Genomic DNA, 17,316 nt, shown 5'->3' on the forward strand with positions numbered 1-17,316 from the left:
AGATGAAACATACAGTTTTTACTACTTAAAATCAAGATACAAAATTATATACATATGCATGTAAAAAAAAATTCACGTAAGTCACTAGTCAAAATTTAATAAATAACTTCATATTTAAAAAATATAAGTCACATAACTATATAAGATATAAGTCCAAAAACATTAAGATTGAATTTAAAAAAATGGGAAATAGGTTTTTTTTCTTAAAAAAAATTGAGTTTAAGTAAAAACAGTAAAAAAACGTTAAAACTTGCATTTTTACCCATTTCTACTAAGAATCGTTTCTACTTATGTTTTTACACTGTGTTTCTATTGTTTTTACATTTTTAAACTCGTTTTTGACAACAATGGGACCGACCATATATTGGATCCGGTCAAACCCGATGACCCAGTTGGATCATAAAATTTGGCGGGTCATGCCTTTATATATGGGTATGGGTTCATTTTTTCTACTGTTCATGTAGATAAGTTATCTACATTGAGTCCAAAATGACATCATTTTAAGGCAGAAATCAAGGTATTTTTGTAATTATAATTTATTTCAGGGTTATAATAGTCTTTCTTATTATAATTTTTTAATATTTCAACCCAAAATGACATTGATAACTTATCTACATTCATTGTAAAAATATTAAAGTCTTTATATATATATATGGAGTTTACATTTCTGCAGCTGCAGAGTAGTACGTGCAACAATCAAATATTTGCCATATATATACTTGAAAGCAGTGTTGTTAAACCCGACCCGGGCATCGACCCGGTCGGGGTACTGGGTTACTGGGTCATTGGTCGGACCGGTTGACCCGGATATGTATAGATATATAAAAGAATATATATAAATATGAACATATAAATTCAATTATATTCTCCATATCTAAAATGAATTAAATAAGGTTCACTAAATAAGCTAAAAAACATGAAAGATAAATAAATAAAAGTGCATACTATTGTTATCAAAAAAAAGTGCATACTATTACCATGTCAATTTAAATTGTAACTCAGAATTTTCATAAACATACCTCTTAATGACATTGAACTCATATTTTTCAAATTTAACTACATTAAAATGACATACATAACATTCTCTAATTTATTATTCCACAAATTGCATCAGTATTGGAAACTAAGAGGTCATTGTAGAAGAGTATACCAACAAATAAAATTACAAAAAGTTTTTAAAATGAGTTATATATTTTTTTTATAAGATGAAACAATTTTTATTTTATTTTTTTAAAAAAAATGCATGACCCGACCGGGTCGCCGGGTCACCGGGTTTGTCCGGGTTTTGACTGGATTTGACCGGGTCGATGCATGACCGATCCGATGCATAACCCGAACCGGTCTGATGACCAGTTCACCGGGTTCCGGGTCGGGCCGGGTTTTACAACAGTGCTTGAAAGCATTAAATGCAGAGAATCATAACCATTCAAAGGATGAAAGTATTAAATGTGGGAAATCATAACCATGTATCTGTCGTTGTTGTACGTAAAGCGGCTGCATAAATGATTTTACCTATATAAATATATAAGAAAACCAAAAACCAAAGTTGTCTTGTCTTGTAAAAAAAGTGTGAAACTTTTTAAAAAACTTTTTGTAGCTTTATTTACTAACAGTGTACTCTTCTATTAATGACCTCAAATTTTAACTTTTAGGACTGAAATAATTTGTGGTACAATAAATTAAGATAATGTGATATATTAATTATTTAAAAATTCATTTTTGTGGAAAGAGTCGTTGATAAATACCTTATAATTATTAAATATAGTTGGTTGATGATACTTGGTAAAGGAATTATATACAGTTAACTCGTACTTAATTTTTTTCTTTATTTATTTATTTTATATTATATTATATGTGATTATCATATATGATTTTTTTTATCCCTACAAAAATTATACATGTTTGCAGCCCAATATAATAATTTTTTTACATGTAATTGAATATTTTATGAATTTTTGAGAATAAAATATAGTTTTTATGTACTAACCCGAGTCATACAATTTAATTAGTGACTTATTGATTGAATCAGTGACTCAGTACAATAGTCAATCACTGGGTTGGTTTTGATATCATTGATTCCAATCGTTAAATTAAAATTTTTTATTAAGTAAATAAATCTAAGAATCTATTTAATTGGTTAAAAAATAACACAGTGTGAAAAAATATATAATATTTAATTGTTAAAATTTAGAGTAAAGAATGGGTCCTTAACAAAAATTATGAGGCCAATTTTAATCCCTTAAAAATAAAAGTGACTTGTGGTTCCTTTGAAATTTAAAATAGACCAGTTAGTCGAAATTGTGATCCCTTTAAAATTCAAAGAAGACCTACATTAGTCCCTCAAAAAGAATAATATGGATCTATATTGAAGTTTAAAAGAATCATGAATTAATTTTTTTTAAATAATTTAAAAAGGTCTATAATATTTATTGAGGATAAAAAAAAAATTTACTCTAAAATTTAATGAGTATGCCATAGGAGTGTAATTGGGTTAGGTCGACCTATGGGGGCCTATGGCCTAACTATATTAGGCCAGATTTAACCTATTATAAATAGTAAAATAGAACATGCCTAGTCTTTTAAGTAAATATATTTAGAAAATAGGTCATATGCTTTTTTGTACATGTTCGGCCTATACATATTATTTATTTTTAATAAAATAAATAAAATTATTATTTTAATAATTCTGAATAATGTAATAATATTATTTTAGTTATTCTTTTAATTGTTGAATGTTTAATTGGCTTAATCAGGCTAACAGACCTAGCCAAGACTTTTATTTTTTAAATATAAATCAGGTCAAACTTGTAATTTGAAACTCATACAAACTAATAAAACAGGTCAAATCTAATATTTTTTATACAAACCCAAACCTAATCTAATTTATTCGGGAGTGGATCCTCTCAATGTGCTAATTAACATGATCATGTCATGTGGAGCAATCATAACCATACATGAGTGAGTTAATGGTGATAAGGGAGGAAAGAAAAAAAATATAAGGATAAAAAGTTACATAATTATTTTTATTAATTTAATTATTAATAGTTAAGATCTTTTCACATGACACGTGATAATGTTAAATTAGAGAGGATTCATTCCGAATTTATTTACATCCCTAATACGAAACAGGAGTAAAGTAAAGTACAATTTTCTAGACTTAGTTTGTGATACAACTGAGGAGAAGAGTCAGGGAAGTGTGAAGTCCAATGGCATTATAAATAATATTTAATGAACAATAAATGAGTGTCAGCTCAGAAGGTAAAAGAAAAATAATGAAATTCCTTATTTTTAATGTTTGATTATCTTGTTACAATGTTACATATAGATATACTATGATCTATTTATGTTATTTTTTTCAGTAAAAAGATGGCTTTTTGTCTTAGAAGGTAGGTCGGTTGGGGCAATGGATACTGAAAGAAGCTTCCTTTGTTCGTTCCCAGTGGACCCATCAACGTTCTCTTAACCTCTCCACTCTCTGCAACACTCATCATCAAACCACAAAAACTAGGGTTCACTTCCTCCCACCTTTCCTTTTTAATTCACGTACACCTTTTTTTTTTTATCTTTTAAAATTTTATTTCTTTTTCTGTTTTTCACAACTGGGTCCTCTTCCATTTCTCTTAATTTCATGATGTTGATCTTAGTATCATCGAATTTTTTTTGGGATTTTTCCGATGCAGCTGAAATTTAAGAAGCTGGAGTTGGAAGTTTATTCATGATCATGCAAAACTCTGAGATCGATCCACAAGATCAGAGGTATTTTGAATTTACGCTTTAATAAATTTCTGGTTTTGATGTGTTTCCCATCTTTATTATGCTGGCTTCACCGTTGATTTTGTTGTTAAACTTTTTTTTTTATTTTTTTTTTAATTTTCTGATTTTTGGGTTGTAAATGATATTTGATGTCATTGTAGTTTTGTAACAGTGTTATCTAGCTTGCTTACTTCTAGTTTGCTTCTGGTGGTGGATTTTAATAATTTAACATTACTGTATTCCGGTTTCCCTCTTTAATGTTGATTTTATGTTTATCATTTCTTGTATTTTGGTGCCTTTGTTGTGTGATTGATTGTTTTATCATGATGGTTTTTATTTGTGCTGGGAATCAATTAAACCCGGTAGGTAATACTTTTTGGCTTGGTTCTTCGGACATACTTTTATGATTTGTGAACATAGAGTTAAAAATCTATTGGAGTTTTGTGAATCTAACTACCAGATGTCTCCAGATAGACATATCAGGTCTGTGCTTGAAAATAATAATCCTCTAATTCTGTGAACTAGGACCTAGTGGAAGTTCCACTTTTGTTGGCTCGTCCACTAGTTGATTATGTTAGTGATAGATGGGTGAGAATGACCCCTTCCGTGGGACCAATACCTAAAGGTAGTACTGGAACTCTAGGACTGACTGCTTCACACCTATCCTCGTAATTTAGGTTTTGATTCCAATTTTCTGGACACATGTGGTTCCATATTTTAGGATTATTATGTTACAAATCGAGTCCATGAGGAGACCCCGTCTCAAATATCTAGCCCATTAGGTTGGAGAGCAACTTAAGTACCACGTGGAGCTTTCCAATTTATTCATTGTGGGGCATAACACTGCATACTCTGCATCACCAGCCCATGAGGAGAGCTCATCCCAATAGACTAACCTATTGAGTGGGAGAGTCGTATGGCTTAAGTACCTCATTGAGCTTTCATATTTGCTCAATGCACAACATAACATAGTACATGATTTTTTTTTTCTATTTCTGATAGACAAGAGTTTTTAAATTTTTTTAAAAAAACACACAGATGTATGATGGTTTCCTTAACTCATGAAGAAAAGCTATGAATGAGTCCATGTATAAATATATCAAATCAGTTTGAATTTTAGGATATTTTTGTGTATTCTTAAGGAAGAGATACTAAAAATGTGAATATTTTTTTTGGGAGGGGGCCAGGGGGAGCGGGTATGTTGGTTTTTTGTATGTATGAATTCCTCTATTTTCATTTTGTTATTGGAGTTTCTTATTGTTATTTTTCTTTGGCTGGAGGGAGGGGAAGTCGGGGCAAGGTAAGGCAGTGGGAAGAAAGGAAGAAGATAATGATGTTGCCAAGTAGGTCCTCCCTCCATCCAAAATTTGTTAAAATAAATCGAGTGATAGTTGTTCAAGATTTTTGCATTACTTAAGTTCGCATTAATATAATATTAATTTCATTTTTCTTCTTGCTCCTGATCTTTTTTTGAGCCATATTAATTAGATGTGTGTGTCACTTAGGAATACTTCCTGCATGGAGGATTCCACTGCAATGACTATAGAATTTCTGCGGGCAAGGTTACTTTCTGAAAGGTCCATCTCAAGAAGTGCTAGACAGAGAGCTGATGAACTGGCTAAAAAGGCATGTTAAATTTTTGCTAGTTAATGGAGTCAAACTTGTTTGATATTTCTTAATATCCTCTTTATAACTCAATTTTTTTTTCTCAAATATGTGAATCAGGTTATGGAATTGGAGGAACAGCTTAGGATGGTGACTCTTCAGAGGAAGATGGCTGAGAAGGCCACTGCAGATGTTCTTGCCATTTTGGAGAATCAAGGGATAAGTGATGTATCTGAAGAATTTGATTCAGGCTCAGACCTTGAAATTCATTGCGAATCTGGTGTGAGTAATGAGTCTGCAAAAGAGGGCGAGAGGAGACGACATGGGTCAGATGAACTGTCCGGTTCTCACGTGGATTCTTCGCCAGTATCAAGTAGAAGTTTGTGTTGGAAAGGACGTAATGATTCTCCTCATTCTCTTGAGAAGTACAAAACTACTAATTTGAGAAGGCGGAGCAGTTTTTCTTCTATCAGTTCTTCCCCAAAGCATCGCCTAGGAAAGTCATGTCGCAAGATAAGACATAGACAAACCAGGTAAGTCTATAACCTTCCTCTCTCTCTCTCTCTCTCTTTTTTGCCATTTGAGTTACTAGGCTCCACTAATAACAATGTTGTTCTTCTTATTGTTCTTCTCGCTGTGCAAGATAGCTAACACCAAATCCTCTCTTTTCTGGTGTTGGACTTGGTTCCAACTCTTTGGTGTAATGAAGGAGATCATGTGTATTTGAAGTCTAGTATAGAGGCTAATATATGAAAATGGATAAACTAAATAATGGAAAAATGAAATTTATGTGTGGTTATGGATTGACCCTTTTATATCCATTTAAAAAAGTGAGCGAGTTAAAGGACAATTTAGTCTGATGGAACCAGAAAATTATATTAAAGTAAAATAATGGAGACAAGCTCTTTACAAACACTAATTGCAGAAAAATATACCAAAAGACCCCTAGCTCACCCTTAGAACCAACACACCTAGACCTAGGTTCCAAGAGATCCCCAATTCCCCCAAATATTCACTTAATTCATGCCTACCTCACTCCACCCACTCCCCCTCCTTTTATCCTATCCTCTAGGAATATTCTAGAAGAATTCCATAACTGATTAACTAATCCACTCATCACTTTCAGGCTCATCATAGCCTTCATCCTAGATTCAACCCAATTACTAATTCTGTTTGTTGAGTCAATTCTTTTTTAATCTGAACCATTAGTGAAGCCTAGTAAAGCAGAATGATAACATGTACAAACTCTACTTGAATATATGCTTGAGTTTACTGCATATCTCAGTTTGGTTTAACTTGTTCTCAATAGGTAGGGAACATGGTTACTAATTTCATCCGAATTATATTTACTAGCAGAGTCTCTTGCAGGATGGAGGAGGACCTCTGTTCATATTTGTATCATTCTATCCATAACTATTAATCTATATTTTTCACTGCTGGAATGTTTAGATGATTTCAGTTTTAAATGCTGTTAGGTTAAGGGCCTCTGGAGTACTAAGGTTATACCACTTTTGTTGTTTTGCAATAAATTATGATTTAAAAAAACTGTGCATGAACTTCTTGAACACGTGGTAAACTCCATGTTGTTTGAGCACATACATTTAGATATCAGTTTGTCATTTCTTTTGATAAATTTCTTGATGCCTCATTTTCATTTTACACCTTTTTAGGAAGTAAGTCTTTCTAAAAAAATCAATGATGTTTAATGAAAAGTAAGAAGCTGGACAAATACTAATAAGAATCAAGTTTTTCTGCTTTACAATGGAGTGTTTCTGCATATCACTTTTTACAGTCTGGCCCTGTCTGGGTCAACTTCAAGATATGCACACCCCTGGATGTAATTTACATTTGTCTTTCTCTTTGAACTCTTATCTTCCTGATTGCTTGTTAAGTAATAACTAGTTTTTGTGTTTTCCCAGATCAGTAGAGGAGTCCAGAGATAAGTCTGTCAAGATTAACTGCAAAGAAACTGAATTTGCATCCTTTTCTGAAGGATTTCTAAATGGCTCAGATGGTGGGTCTAACATTCCAAGAATAGAATCTAACATTCAGGAAGAAGATGAATCAGAGGCGAAACTAGTGAACAAAAATCATCATGTAGATGAACACGGAAGAGAGAAGGACATCGAAAAGGCACTTGAACACCAAGCCCAACTCATTGACCAGTATGAAGCAATGGAGAAGGATCAAAGAGAATGGGAAGAGAAATATAGAGAGAATAACAGCACAACACCAGTATGCTTCACCTAGACTTATCTTAGTGCTTTTTCATAAAACTTATTGATATTTGGTTTGGTTGTTGCATGTATGGCAGTGGTAGGAAGGCTGAAATGTGATTTTAGGCTACGTGTAGTTCAACTTTAATTTTCAGGACATTGTTTAAATTGCTTCTTCATTATACACAGCTGGTAAGAGTTCTCTTAGGATCTTAGATATTACAAACGAATGACAACTTGAACACAATACAAGAGGTGCATTGGACTTCTTCATTTTTTTATTTTTTTATTTTTTATTTTTTTTTTAACTTTTTTTCAACCGTTTTGTATCTTTCATGTGGGTTCATCTACCACCGACCCCAATTAATTTGGGATAAAGGTGTTGTTGATGTTGATGTTGATGTTGATTTACTTTGCCAGTTGAACATATTACCTGTCAAGGACCAACTCTCCTAAAAGCTAGCAATCTCCCTTTGAGCTTGAAATGTTATCCATCCAGAGGCTTACTCTATCTTGTGCTAAAATTTAACTTTATTTCAAAGAACAGAGATAGGAGGTATCAAACTCTTCACTGCTTGGTGATAAAGTCTTTAATACCATGTCTAGGACATACTCATCTCAAGATTTGTTTTATGTCTTTACATTACCAACAACCTATATAGCTGTGCCGTCATTTAGTGTAAGTGAAGAAACTTAATTGATTGAGTAGCAAATTAGGAAATTGTTTTTCGATCCAAAGATTAAAGTTAGTTCACTTGCATGAATTTGTGAGACCCTTTCTTTTTCAGAAGGGAAGAAGAGAATGAATTGATTGAAACACTTGCATGAAGTTCAGTTTGAGCCAAAATGCATGAGGTGGAGTGTTTGTTACATACTATCAGTTTTTTAATCTATGTTTTCATTGAGATGAACAAATAATAATTTACATTCTCCTGATGGTTCAGCTATTCACTAACCATACAAATTTAGTTTGTGTTATTTTTCTATTAGCTTTGTACATCAAATGATTTTATGATTCAATATACTCTACTGCTTTATGCTCCATTTAAAATCATCTGAAATCTCAGACTTAAGTTTTGGGTCATAAATCATCCAGGATTCGTGTGATCCGGGGAATCACTCAGATATGACTGAGGATAAAGATGAAAGCAAGGTTCAGATTCCATGCTCTGCTAAAGTGGTGACCTCAAATGCTCAAGAGATATTCAAAGCTGAGGCCAGAGATAACGTGCCAAAATCATATGATGATAGGAGAGGTTACAACAATCAGAAGAGCACAACTTTTAGCACTTCTGATATGCTTGGTCAAGAAAATTCACATTCCCCACCGAAGGAAAACCAAAATGAAAGCTCAGTAAACTGCCATTGTCAGTCTACTGATATGAACCATCAAGATCCACGTAGGCATGGCTACCCTGATTCCAAGCCTACTAATTCCTTTCCAAGTGATGTTTATGGTGGTCTGCATCAAAATGATGCTTCAAGAAACAAAAAGGACCTCCATGCCGTAGTTTCTCATGAACAATCTCTTGAGTTCAATGGTGTACTTGAATCACTTAAGCAAGCAAAGATGTCCCTACAACAGGAGCTCAATAGGTTGCCACTAGTAGAGGGTGGGTATACTGGTAAAGCCATTGAACAATCAGCTTCTGTTAGTAAAAGTGAGGATAGATTTGACATTCCTGTTGGATGTTCTGGTCTCTTCAGACTGCCTACAGATTTTTCTGATGAAGCAACTGCAAGATTCAATGTTGATAATTCAAACTTATATCTTGATAGAGGCACAGCTAGAACTTCTGATGCTCAATTTTTAACCAGTACTTACTCTGGCACAAAGTTGAGCTTGTGTGCAGATGATCATTCTCTTGCCACTCGATACTTGGAAAATGGGTCAAGATTTGATTCTCAAAATCCCCCTTTTGATCCTTTCTCGAATGGAGGCCAACCCTCTTCTGGGAAATACATGTATCCCGCGTTTCCCATCTATCCATCCTATCAAAATCCAACATCACAAATGTCATTTGGCGATGAACTTTCAAGACCCTATTCAAGTAGCACAGTTGGTGTTCCTCTTGCATATCGTTTCTCATTTCATGGTGATCATGTGAGGTGAAACATGTACATATATAATTCTACTAGGTTTCTAGCAGCTTCATTGTTAAAGTGATGGTTTTATTGTCATGTACCTTGAAGGTGATTCTCTGTATTCTCTCTCGTTGTGCTGCGGTTGTGAAGAGAATAATTTATGACTATAAATTCTGCTATTCATCCTGTCTGTTCTGCCTTGGTCATTCATTTCCTAGATTTTTCTCAACATTGATAATGTGAAACTTGTTTCGGTGTATTAATCTGGTGTGCAAATTTTAAAGAGAATAAAAATGGTTAAAGCTATTCAATGAAAGTGACCACTTCTGAAAGCAAGTTGCTCGCTTGTCTAAGCTTAATTCAATAATTAAAAAATAATAATTAAAACAATATTAATTTATTATTTAAAATTATTAAAATAATAATTTATTTGTTTTATTTAAAAAAATATATAATATAAGTTGATCCGTTGGTTTTTAGATTTGGTATGTAAAGGACAGCATATTCCTTGTTTTCTAAATAAGTTTATTTTTTTAGGTCTGAATTTGTTCTATTTGATTATATATAATAAATTGAGCTTCACTTAACATAAGTTGAGTTGTAAATCCCAATTAAGTGAGTTGGCTCATTTACACCTTTACAACTAGTCCATTTTTTATAAAACTTGGGGTCTGTTTAATTCTATTCTATTTTTTTCTTCTTAAAATAATTTTGTAGAATAGTTAATAGAATAGATGTTTTTTTGTTATTTTTTGTTTTAAAAGTAAAAATTAAAACACAAAACAAAAATAAATTAGATATGCTCTCTAAATTTGATTTTAAAAATAAAAAGCTTATGATTTTAATTTTTTTTTCATAACAAACTTTATCAAATAAGTTTTTTATTTTGTTTCTAAAAATTAAAAAATTATTTTTTGAAACAGAATTCAAAGAGGCCCTTGTCTTTGGACTTCTGAAATCACAAAATTTCACTGTAGTAAGAGTCACCACGCAAGTTTGAGTACCTAGTCAGCAAGGCGTAGTTTAATAATGGTATTTTGATTCTTCAACAAATTCCCTAATTTAAATATGGGAAATACAAACATTATGTTACGGGAAACTCCTTAGGTAATGTTATAGACACAGACTAAAATGTGGGTTCTCATGTTTAAAAAAAAAAACAGCTACACACAGATCGAAGGATCAGTAGGAATTTGGTTTCTGGTTATGCAACATGATGCTTGATAAACCTTTTACATATACATAGCCTAATTTTTTTGTATTTTTCAATATATATATATATGTGTGTGTGTGTGGGGAATGTTATATTTACAAGTTTTTTTTTGTATTATATTTACAAGCTTTTTGCTTACAAACTACACTAACTATGACCGGTCATACTTAATGTAATTTGTAAAAAAAAGTTTGTAAACAGATCTTTTCTATATATATATATATATATATATATATATATATATATATATATATATATGATTTATTGTTTATTATGTCACTGGATGGTCAAGTCAGTATTAAACTACGTTGTTTTATTTATTTATTTTCTTATATTTATTGATTCACTTTTAAATTTTAACATAATATTAATAAAATGCATATATATATATATATATATATATATATATATATATATATATATATATATAGCCTAACCAATGAACTGAAAGGTTATGTCATGCACAGAAAATCTGCTATCAAAATGCTAATTTCCTCTAAATCATCAAAGGCTCTAAAACCAATTTTTTTTTCAAAGCATGGATCGGGAATCAATGGTGTTTGACATCATAAGAAAAAAAAGTTTTAAACTAAATTTTGGATCATTGATTTATTTATATCTAACAGTTTGTATATATGATAAATTAGAACTGTTAAATATAAACAGGATAATGACTAAAATGGTGAATGTAACTACATCGTGTAAAAAGATTTTGATTCATATATAAGGGATATATTCTTATATCGGTATAAGATTAAAAAATTTAAATTAAATCTTAATCATTGATTTATTTTTATTAAACGGTTCATTGGTAAATCCGTTAAATATAAATAGAATTGATGATATAACTTACATCTTTTAGAAGTACAAAAAAATGTGATTCACCTTTATTTTGTTTTTTTGCTTTACTTTTTTGAGTGTAATACACACTTCTTTTGTATCTATCTTTTTTTAAAAAATCTAAGATTATTTTCTGTAAAATTACACACATTTCCCCCCTTAAATTATTTAATGGGATATGTAGGTCTCATATCACTGCAGATGGAAAAAAGTGCAGGAACACTTATTTTTCTTAGAATACGCGTGCGGATTCTGATTTTTTTTTTTTTTAAGTCAGGATACGACCACGTATCCTAGTATTAAAAATTTGCTGCAACTTTTCTTATCAAGTGAAACGACAATCGAGGAACCTTATTTAATATAACTGATATAAAGTTTTAGTTCATAATAAGTTAAATTAAAAGGATAATGTGATAGTAGTGTGTTTTGTTATCATTCACTTTCACCGTTGCCATCACAATTTATTAACAACCACCATGCCTTCTAGGGTTTCCATTCTCTCTGTCACTGACAATAAAACAGTCACAATTCTCACTTTATTCCACCAACTTTCTCTGATTTACTCTATATCTTCCCCTTCAATAAATAAATAAATAAATAAAAAGCATGGTTCTTTGGTGCAACCATGTCAAACACAGTTAGCTCTGTTCTCTGACCCATTTCTGAAACCAATGGAGGGTGTCTGTTAGTGTTAAATTGGGGGTTCCTTGATTTTTCATCTGGAATCTGAATTTGGGTCTGCATTTATCTAATTGGAAAATTTTGGATTTTTTTTTTCTGCAAAATGATTTCTTCTGGGGTTAACTTGGTGATGACTGTGATTGGGTTTGCGGTGAGCACCATGTTCATTGTTTTCGTCTGCACCAGGCTTATCTGTGCTCGAATTCACTTGAATGCTTCAAGGAGATCCTTTCTTATTGCTTCCAGATCCAATCTCGGCATGGTGAACATTTTTTATTTGTTTATTGAGTTTTCTAGTTAATTTCAAAAATTTGATTATTTGGGTGTGTTTTTTTTTTTTTTTTTTTTCTTATGGTTTAGAATTGGGTTGTTGGGTTGCTATGTTAATTGCTGCAGCTTTTAGTTCTTTATGCTCCATGTAGTGCAATTTTGTGTTGTTCTTCCATTGAATATGTAATTTTATTTGCATTGTATTTATCAATTGGACATTTTCCTGTGTTCAGATGGAGCGGGGTTGCCATGGTCTTGAACGCATAGCTATAGCCAAATTTCCTACAAAGAAGTACAGTGACAAGTTTTTTGCTGCGGCAGAAAATTCTCAGTATGTTCATATCTCCTTTTCTGATTTATTTATTTTTTAATCCAACCTGTCTTTGATGTTAATTAAGTTCATTTTCACATGATCGGTGACTGTGAGCTGGAAAAGTGGGGAGTAAGTAGTACAATTTCTCTTGTTAATTACTATAATATTTCTTGGCAAAAGATTATAATGTAGTCTCTGCCTAATTCAGTATTTAAAAGTTAAAAAATGTGCACTAACTGGAATTTGTAATGAAGATGCTAACCCCGAACATTGTGGGAGAACGCGAATATTGAAAGGCATTTAAGCTAAAGAAAATTGTGCAACTTATAGGGTTTATGTCCATTTTTTTTGTGGCTTCCGATGGCATATCTGTTCCCATGTTCTTTAATTTGAAATTGTGTGTATCTCACCAGAGAAAGCCTTATGAGTTATATTTGACTTATGTCTATTTCCTGCTTCAGTATAAAGTTGAAGTATGATAGGGAGAAGTCCATTATGGATGTGGATTTTACATAATATTCTTTTACCTGTTTGGAGGCCTCTTTGTAGCCATATTACAGAACAGAAGTATTTGTATTTACTATTGGTAAAAGTTTATCAAATCGCAAATTGTGAATGCCCATGCTAATTTTTGAACCATGAATTGTGAATAGCATCGAAAAATAGCTTTGGAATAATTAAAAAAAATAACTTCCCGTTAAACCCGACTAGCAAGTGTGGGTGAAGGCAATCCTTGTAGTAGCCTTATCCTTGCATAATTGCAAAGAGGCTGTTTCCTAGATTCAAACTCATGACCTTTCAGTCATGAAAAAATAACTTTATCACTGCTCCGGTTCGCCCCCTTGAAAAATAGCTTTGGAATATATCATACAAATGATGTATAATGTTCAATGTAATAATTTTAAACTAGGAATTGATAAAACAATTTAACCATAAGTCTCGCTAGAAAATCATGAGTCAAAACTGAGTCACAAAAAATAACTGCACGAGGCCAATGTTTCAGAAGAGTGAAAATTGATAAGGTGCATATAAAGTGAGCAAGTGATTGTTTGAAGCCTCTATTTCAATAGAGTGAAAACAAAGCAATGAAATAACCAAATAGGACGCATAGAATGAGTGAGTAACTGGGTGAAACCCCCATTTTATAAGAATGAAAATAGGGCAATGGAATAATCAATTAATGTTTGTTCAATAGTTCTCCTTTTGTTCTTTTTCATTTAACAATTTAAGCTTATTTGACTTTTCAATTTCTTTTATGAGAATTGATGAAAGAAAAGCAAAAAAGAAAAAAATAAATTAATGAATTGTTGAATCACACAGTTCATATTGATTATACAAAATTGCATCGATTCATGCATGTATTACACGATTTACAGCAATCTCCTATTCATAACATGATACAAATTGTTGGCTTGCTAAATCATATCGAATCATGTGATTCAAACAACTATAAAAAAATTTCTAGTGAAGCTTGTCAAGATTTGGAAAAGTCCTTTGTTTCACAGATCAGAGAAGTATGGAAGAAACACTAGTTTTTGGGTGTGAACACTATCATCTGGTGAATATTCTGTATTCCACTGTCAATTGTTGGCTTGCTAAATCATATCGAATCGTACGATTCTAACTACTATAAAAAAAATTCTAGAAAAGCTTGTCAAGATTTGGAAAAGTCCTATGTTTCACAGAACTGAGAAGTATTGAAGAAACACTAATTTTGGGTATGAACACTATCATCTGGTGAAAATTCTGTAATCCAGTGCCTTTTTTTCCACTGTACTGCTCTCTGAAGTCCCAGATCCAGTGTTCTCTTTTAAATGAGTCAAAACAGATATACTTTAAGCAAATTCCTACTTTCTTTTTATAAATGTGCTTTTTCGTCTCAGAAAAACTGGGAATATTCTTATCCTTCTCCTGAAAGGTGAAAAAGAAACATTAGTGTCCAGGCCAAACACCGTCATCTGGTAAATATTCCCAAATTTGGTTCTTCCATTTACTACTTTGAGAAGTTTGATAGACACTGTCCAAAAAAAAAAAAAAGAGATTGATATACACCCTTATCTCAGATTTAGTTAAATCAGCGCCTGTCTGCTGAAGCATAAGTTTTGATTTAGTCAGTTAACCTGTATAATAGTGTTGCTTTCACAGTTATGCTGAGTCTATAGGGTTACAAATTTGTTCTGTTGTTGGCTAACTTTTGTGAAGTATTTCTCCAGTTGCATGTCATTCTGCAATCTAAGAGGCTTCACAACTTTAAGGTTTTAATTTCTGTATATTTGTTATTGTGATTAACTGATTACAGTTATCGTGAATATTAATTTATGGTTATCTTGTAGTATTTTCAATGAAACACAATTCACTTGTCATCCTTAATCTTTTAAAAATGCCAAAGATTTTTGTATTTCAAATCTCTATTTGGTATTTGGTGGTTTGAAATATTCTGGATATTTTGTATTATTTAATCATGTGCCAATTTGCTCCATTTCAAAACCACTTTACTCTTTTATTTGGATACTTATCCATGTTCTGACTTGACACCAAACATACTAAAAGTGATCTGTTCTATTTTCCAAGTTATGACAAACTTTTTCTTCTGTTTATTGCTGAAGGCTTCTGAAAATTGTATTTAAATTGAGAAATTTTACTGCATGAAACAAAGCTATCACTGTGATGTTTCAGATTTCAGAATGCTTCCTGAGAAAGAATTTAAGTCACTTGACCAATAAAAATGAATGATGGGGGCAACTTAATTCTAAATGATGGCAAGTTCCCCAATTCCAGGTGTATCATTTCCTAGATGCTTATAACCTCAATCTTTTGATATTCTGCTTTTAAGTGAAAGCATGTCTTTTGCATTTCTTCCTTGTGCAGACCTGATATGGTTGCGCTAGTTGGCTTAAAACTAATTCTTGTTAGTGTTTTGATTAGGTTGTGCTATTGTCATCCTGTTTTGTTGATTTGTTGGACTGAGAGTGTAATTTCTTTGTTCTCTGTGCGTGTCTCTGTATATGGGTTGTTTTGTCTTTTTAACTAGAGCAAATTACACTTAACTCTGCTTTAACGAATTTTATCGAATAAAATCTCTTCAAACGTTTTCTAAACACACATACCTCTCCTTCATTACAACCTTCCATACATTATGACAAGAAGGATCTAGATATAACTTAGGCAATCCTCAAGGGAGTTAGTGCAATTTTTGTCTGCCTCGCGCCTAAAATTAATAAAAGAAGGATTATTCCAACTCTGTTCATCTTATTGGAAATTTGGAATTTAGCTTGGGAAACAGCTGAGCCTCCTTGTTTCCTGTAATTCTTAAAGGATACAATATATATGAACTGTGGTTTTTATGTAGGTTATGATGTCAGGAACTTAATTGTGGGGAGTGCCTTAGGTATTGGAGTTTTATCAAATAACCATTGATGCACACTTCTCATTCCGATAATTATTTCCTGATTATGAACATTCAATTTTCTTGTATTTGCAGATGTACAGTCTGCCTCTCAGAGTACCAAGGTGAAGATATACTGCGTATCCTCCCCTATTGTGGACACTCATTCCATGTTACCTGCATAGACTTATGGCTGCAACAGAATTCCACTTGTCCCGTTTGTCGAATATCATTGCGCGAATTTCCTGAGAGAAAGCGATCGATGCAACCCTTGTTCAGTTCCGCTTTACAACCTCATTATGGCATGGAATCCTTTGACACTCATCATTATCACTACATGATGGCTGATAATGGGTTATCATCAAGAACCCCTGAAAACCATGGGGTGAACTCTATACAAGAGGATCATTTTCCATCTGAGGGTGGTGGAGCTGTCGCTAGGGACAATATCACCTGTTTAAGTCAGGGTGATTTCATTAAAGATGAAAGGAAGAAGCATGTAGAGAGCCCATCAAATTTCTAGATTTGATTTCTCTCTTGGAGATTGGAGCTTCAATGTGATACTTTCGAATCACAAATTGAGTAAAGTTCATGTGACAAATCTGAAGTAAAATGCATTAGCATGCTGAAGAATGGTTCATTTCTTTTTATGTATATATAGCAGAGAATTTTCCCCACTCATTAGGCCGCTTTCTTCTCCTTTGTTCTTTTTTTGATCTTCAACACTTGCTATGCTAGTATTTTAGATTTCTCTCTTTCTATATCTCTCTCTCTCTCTCTCTCTCTCTTCCTGGTTGTAATTAGTTGTAAGATTAGAATTAGTTGAAGAATAGCCGGAGCCGCAGTGTGCCTTTGCCCTTGCACAGACCATTGTATTATTGCAGTTCATGTACTGCTATTAATGTATCTTGTATGCTTTTTTGTCCAACAATTTTCTTGTATTTTTTTAATACAT

At 32.3% G+C, this 17,316-nt stretch overlaps 2 protein-coding genes across 6 annotated transcripts; both read left to right on the plus strand.

The window, feature by feature from the left end:
* The first annotated feature begins 3,369 nt into the window (after nucleotides 1-3,369).
* LOC133297128 (uncharacterized) lies at nucleotides 3,370-9,910 on the plus strand. 5 transcript variants are annotated; one of them, XM_061496198.1, is made up of 7 exons: nucleotides 3,370-3,543; nucleotides 3,681-3,756; nucleotides 5,034-5,096; nucleotides 5,259-5,379; nucleotides 5,479-5,891; nucleotides 7,278-7,593; nucleotides 8,671-9,910. In XM_061496198.1, the coding sequence occupies exons 2-7, from the start codon at nucleotides 3,716-3,718 to the stop codon at nucleotides 9,685-9,687; spliced, it is 1,971 nt and encodes a 656-aa protein (XP_061352182.1). In that variant the 5' UTR covers nucleotides 3,370-3,543; nucleotides 3,681-3,715; the 3' UTR covers nucleotides 9,688-9,910. The 5 variants fall into 5 exon arrangements, with proteins under 5 accessions (XP_061352182.1, XP_061352181.1, XP_061352180.1 ...); XM_061496197.1 differs by having other exon boundaries at nucleotides 3,370-3,509; XM_061496196.1 differs by having other exon boundaries at nucleotides 3,370-3,756.
* A 2,225-nt stretch (nucleotides 9,911-12,135) lies between these two features.
* LOC133297130 (RING-H2 finger protein ATL8-like) lies at nucleotides 12,136-17,316 on the plus strand. Its single transcript, XM_061496202.1, has 3 exons — nucleotides 12,136-12,655; nucleotides 12,897-12,994; nucleotides 16,458-17,316. The coding sequence occupies exons 1-3, from the start codon at nucleotides 12,497-12,499 to the stop codon at nucleotides 16,882-16,884; spliced, it is 684 nt and encodes a 227-aa protein (XP_061352186.1). The 5' UTR covers nucleotides 12,136-12,496; the 3' UTR covers nucleotides 16,885-17,316.

This window comes from Gastrolobium bilobum, unplaced genomic scaffold (genome assembly GCF_033153095.1).
Source record: "Gastrolobium bilobum isolate Gb01-03AN ecotype WA unplaced genomic scaffold, APGP_CSIRO_Gbil_v1 utg7479, whole genome shotgun sequence".
NCBI classification, from domain to species: domain Eukaryota; kingdom Viridiplantae; phylum Streptophyta; class Magnoliopsida; order Fabales; family Fabaceae; genus Gastrolobium; species Gastrolobium bilobum.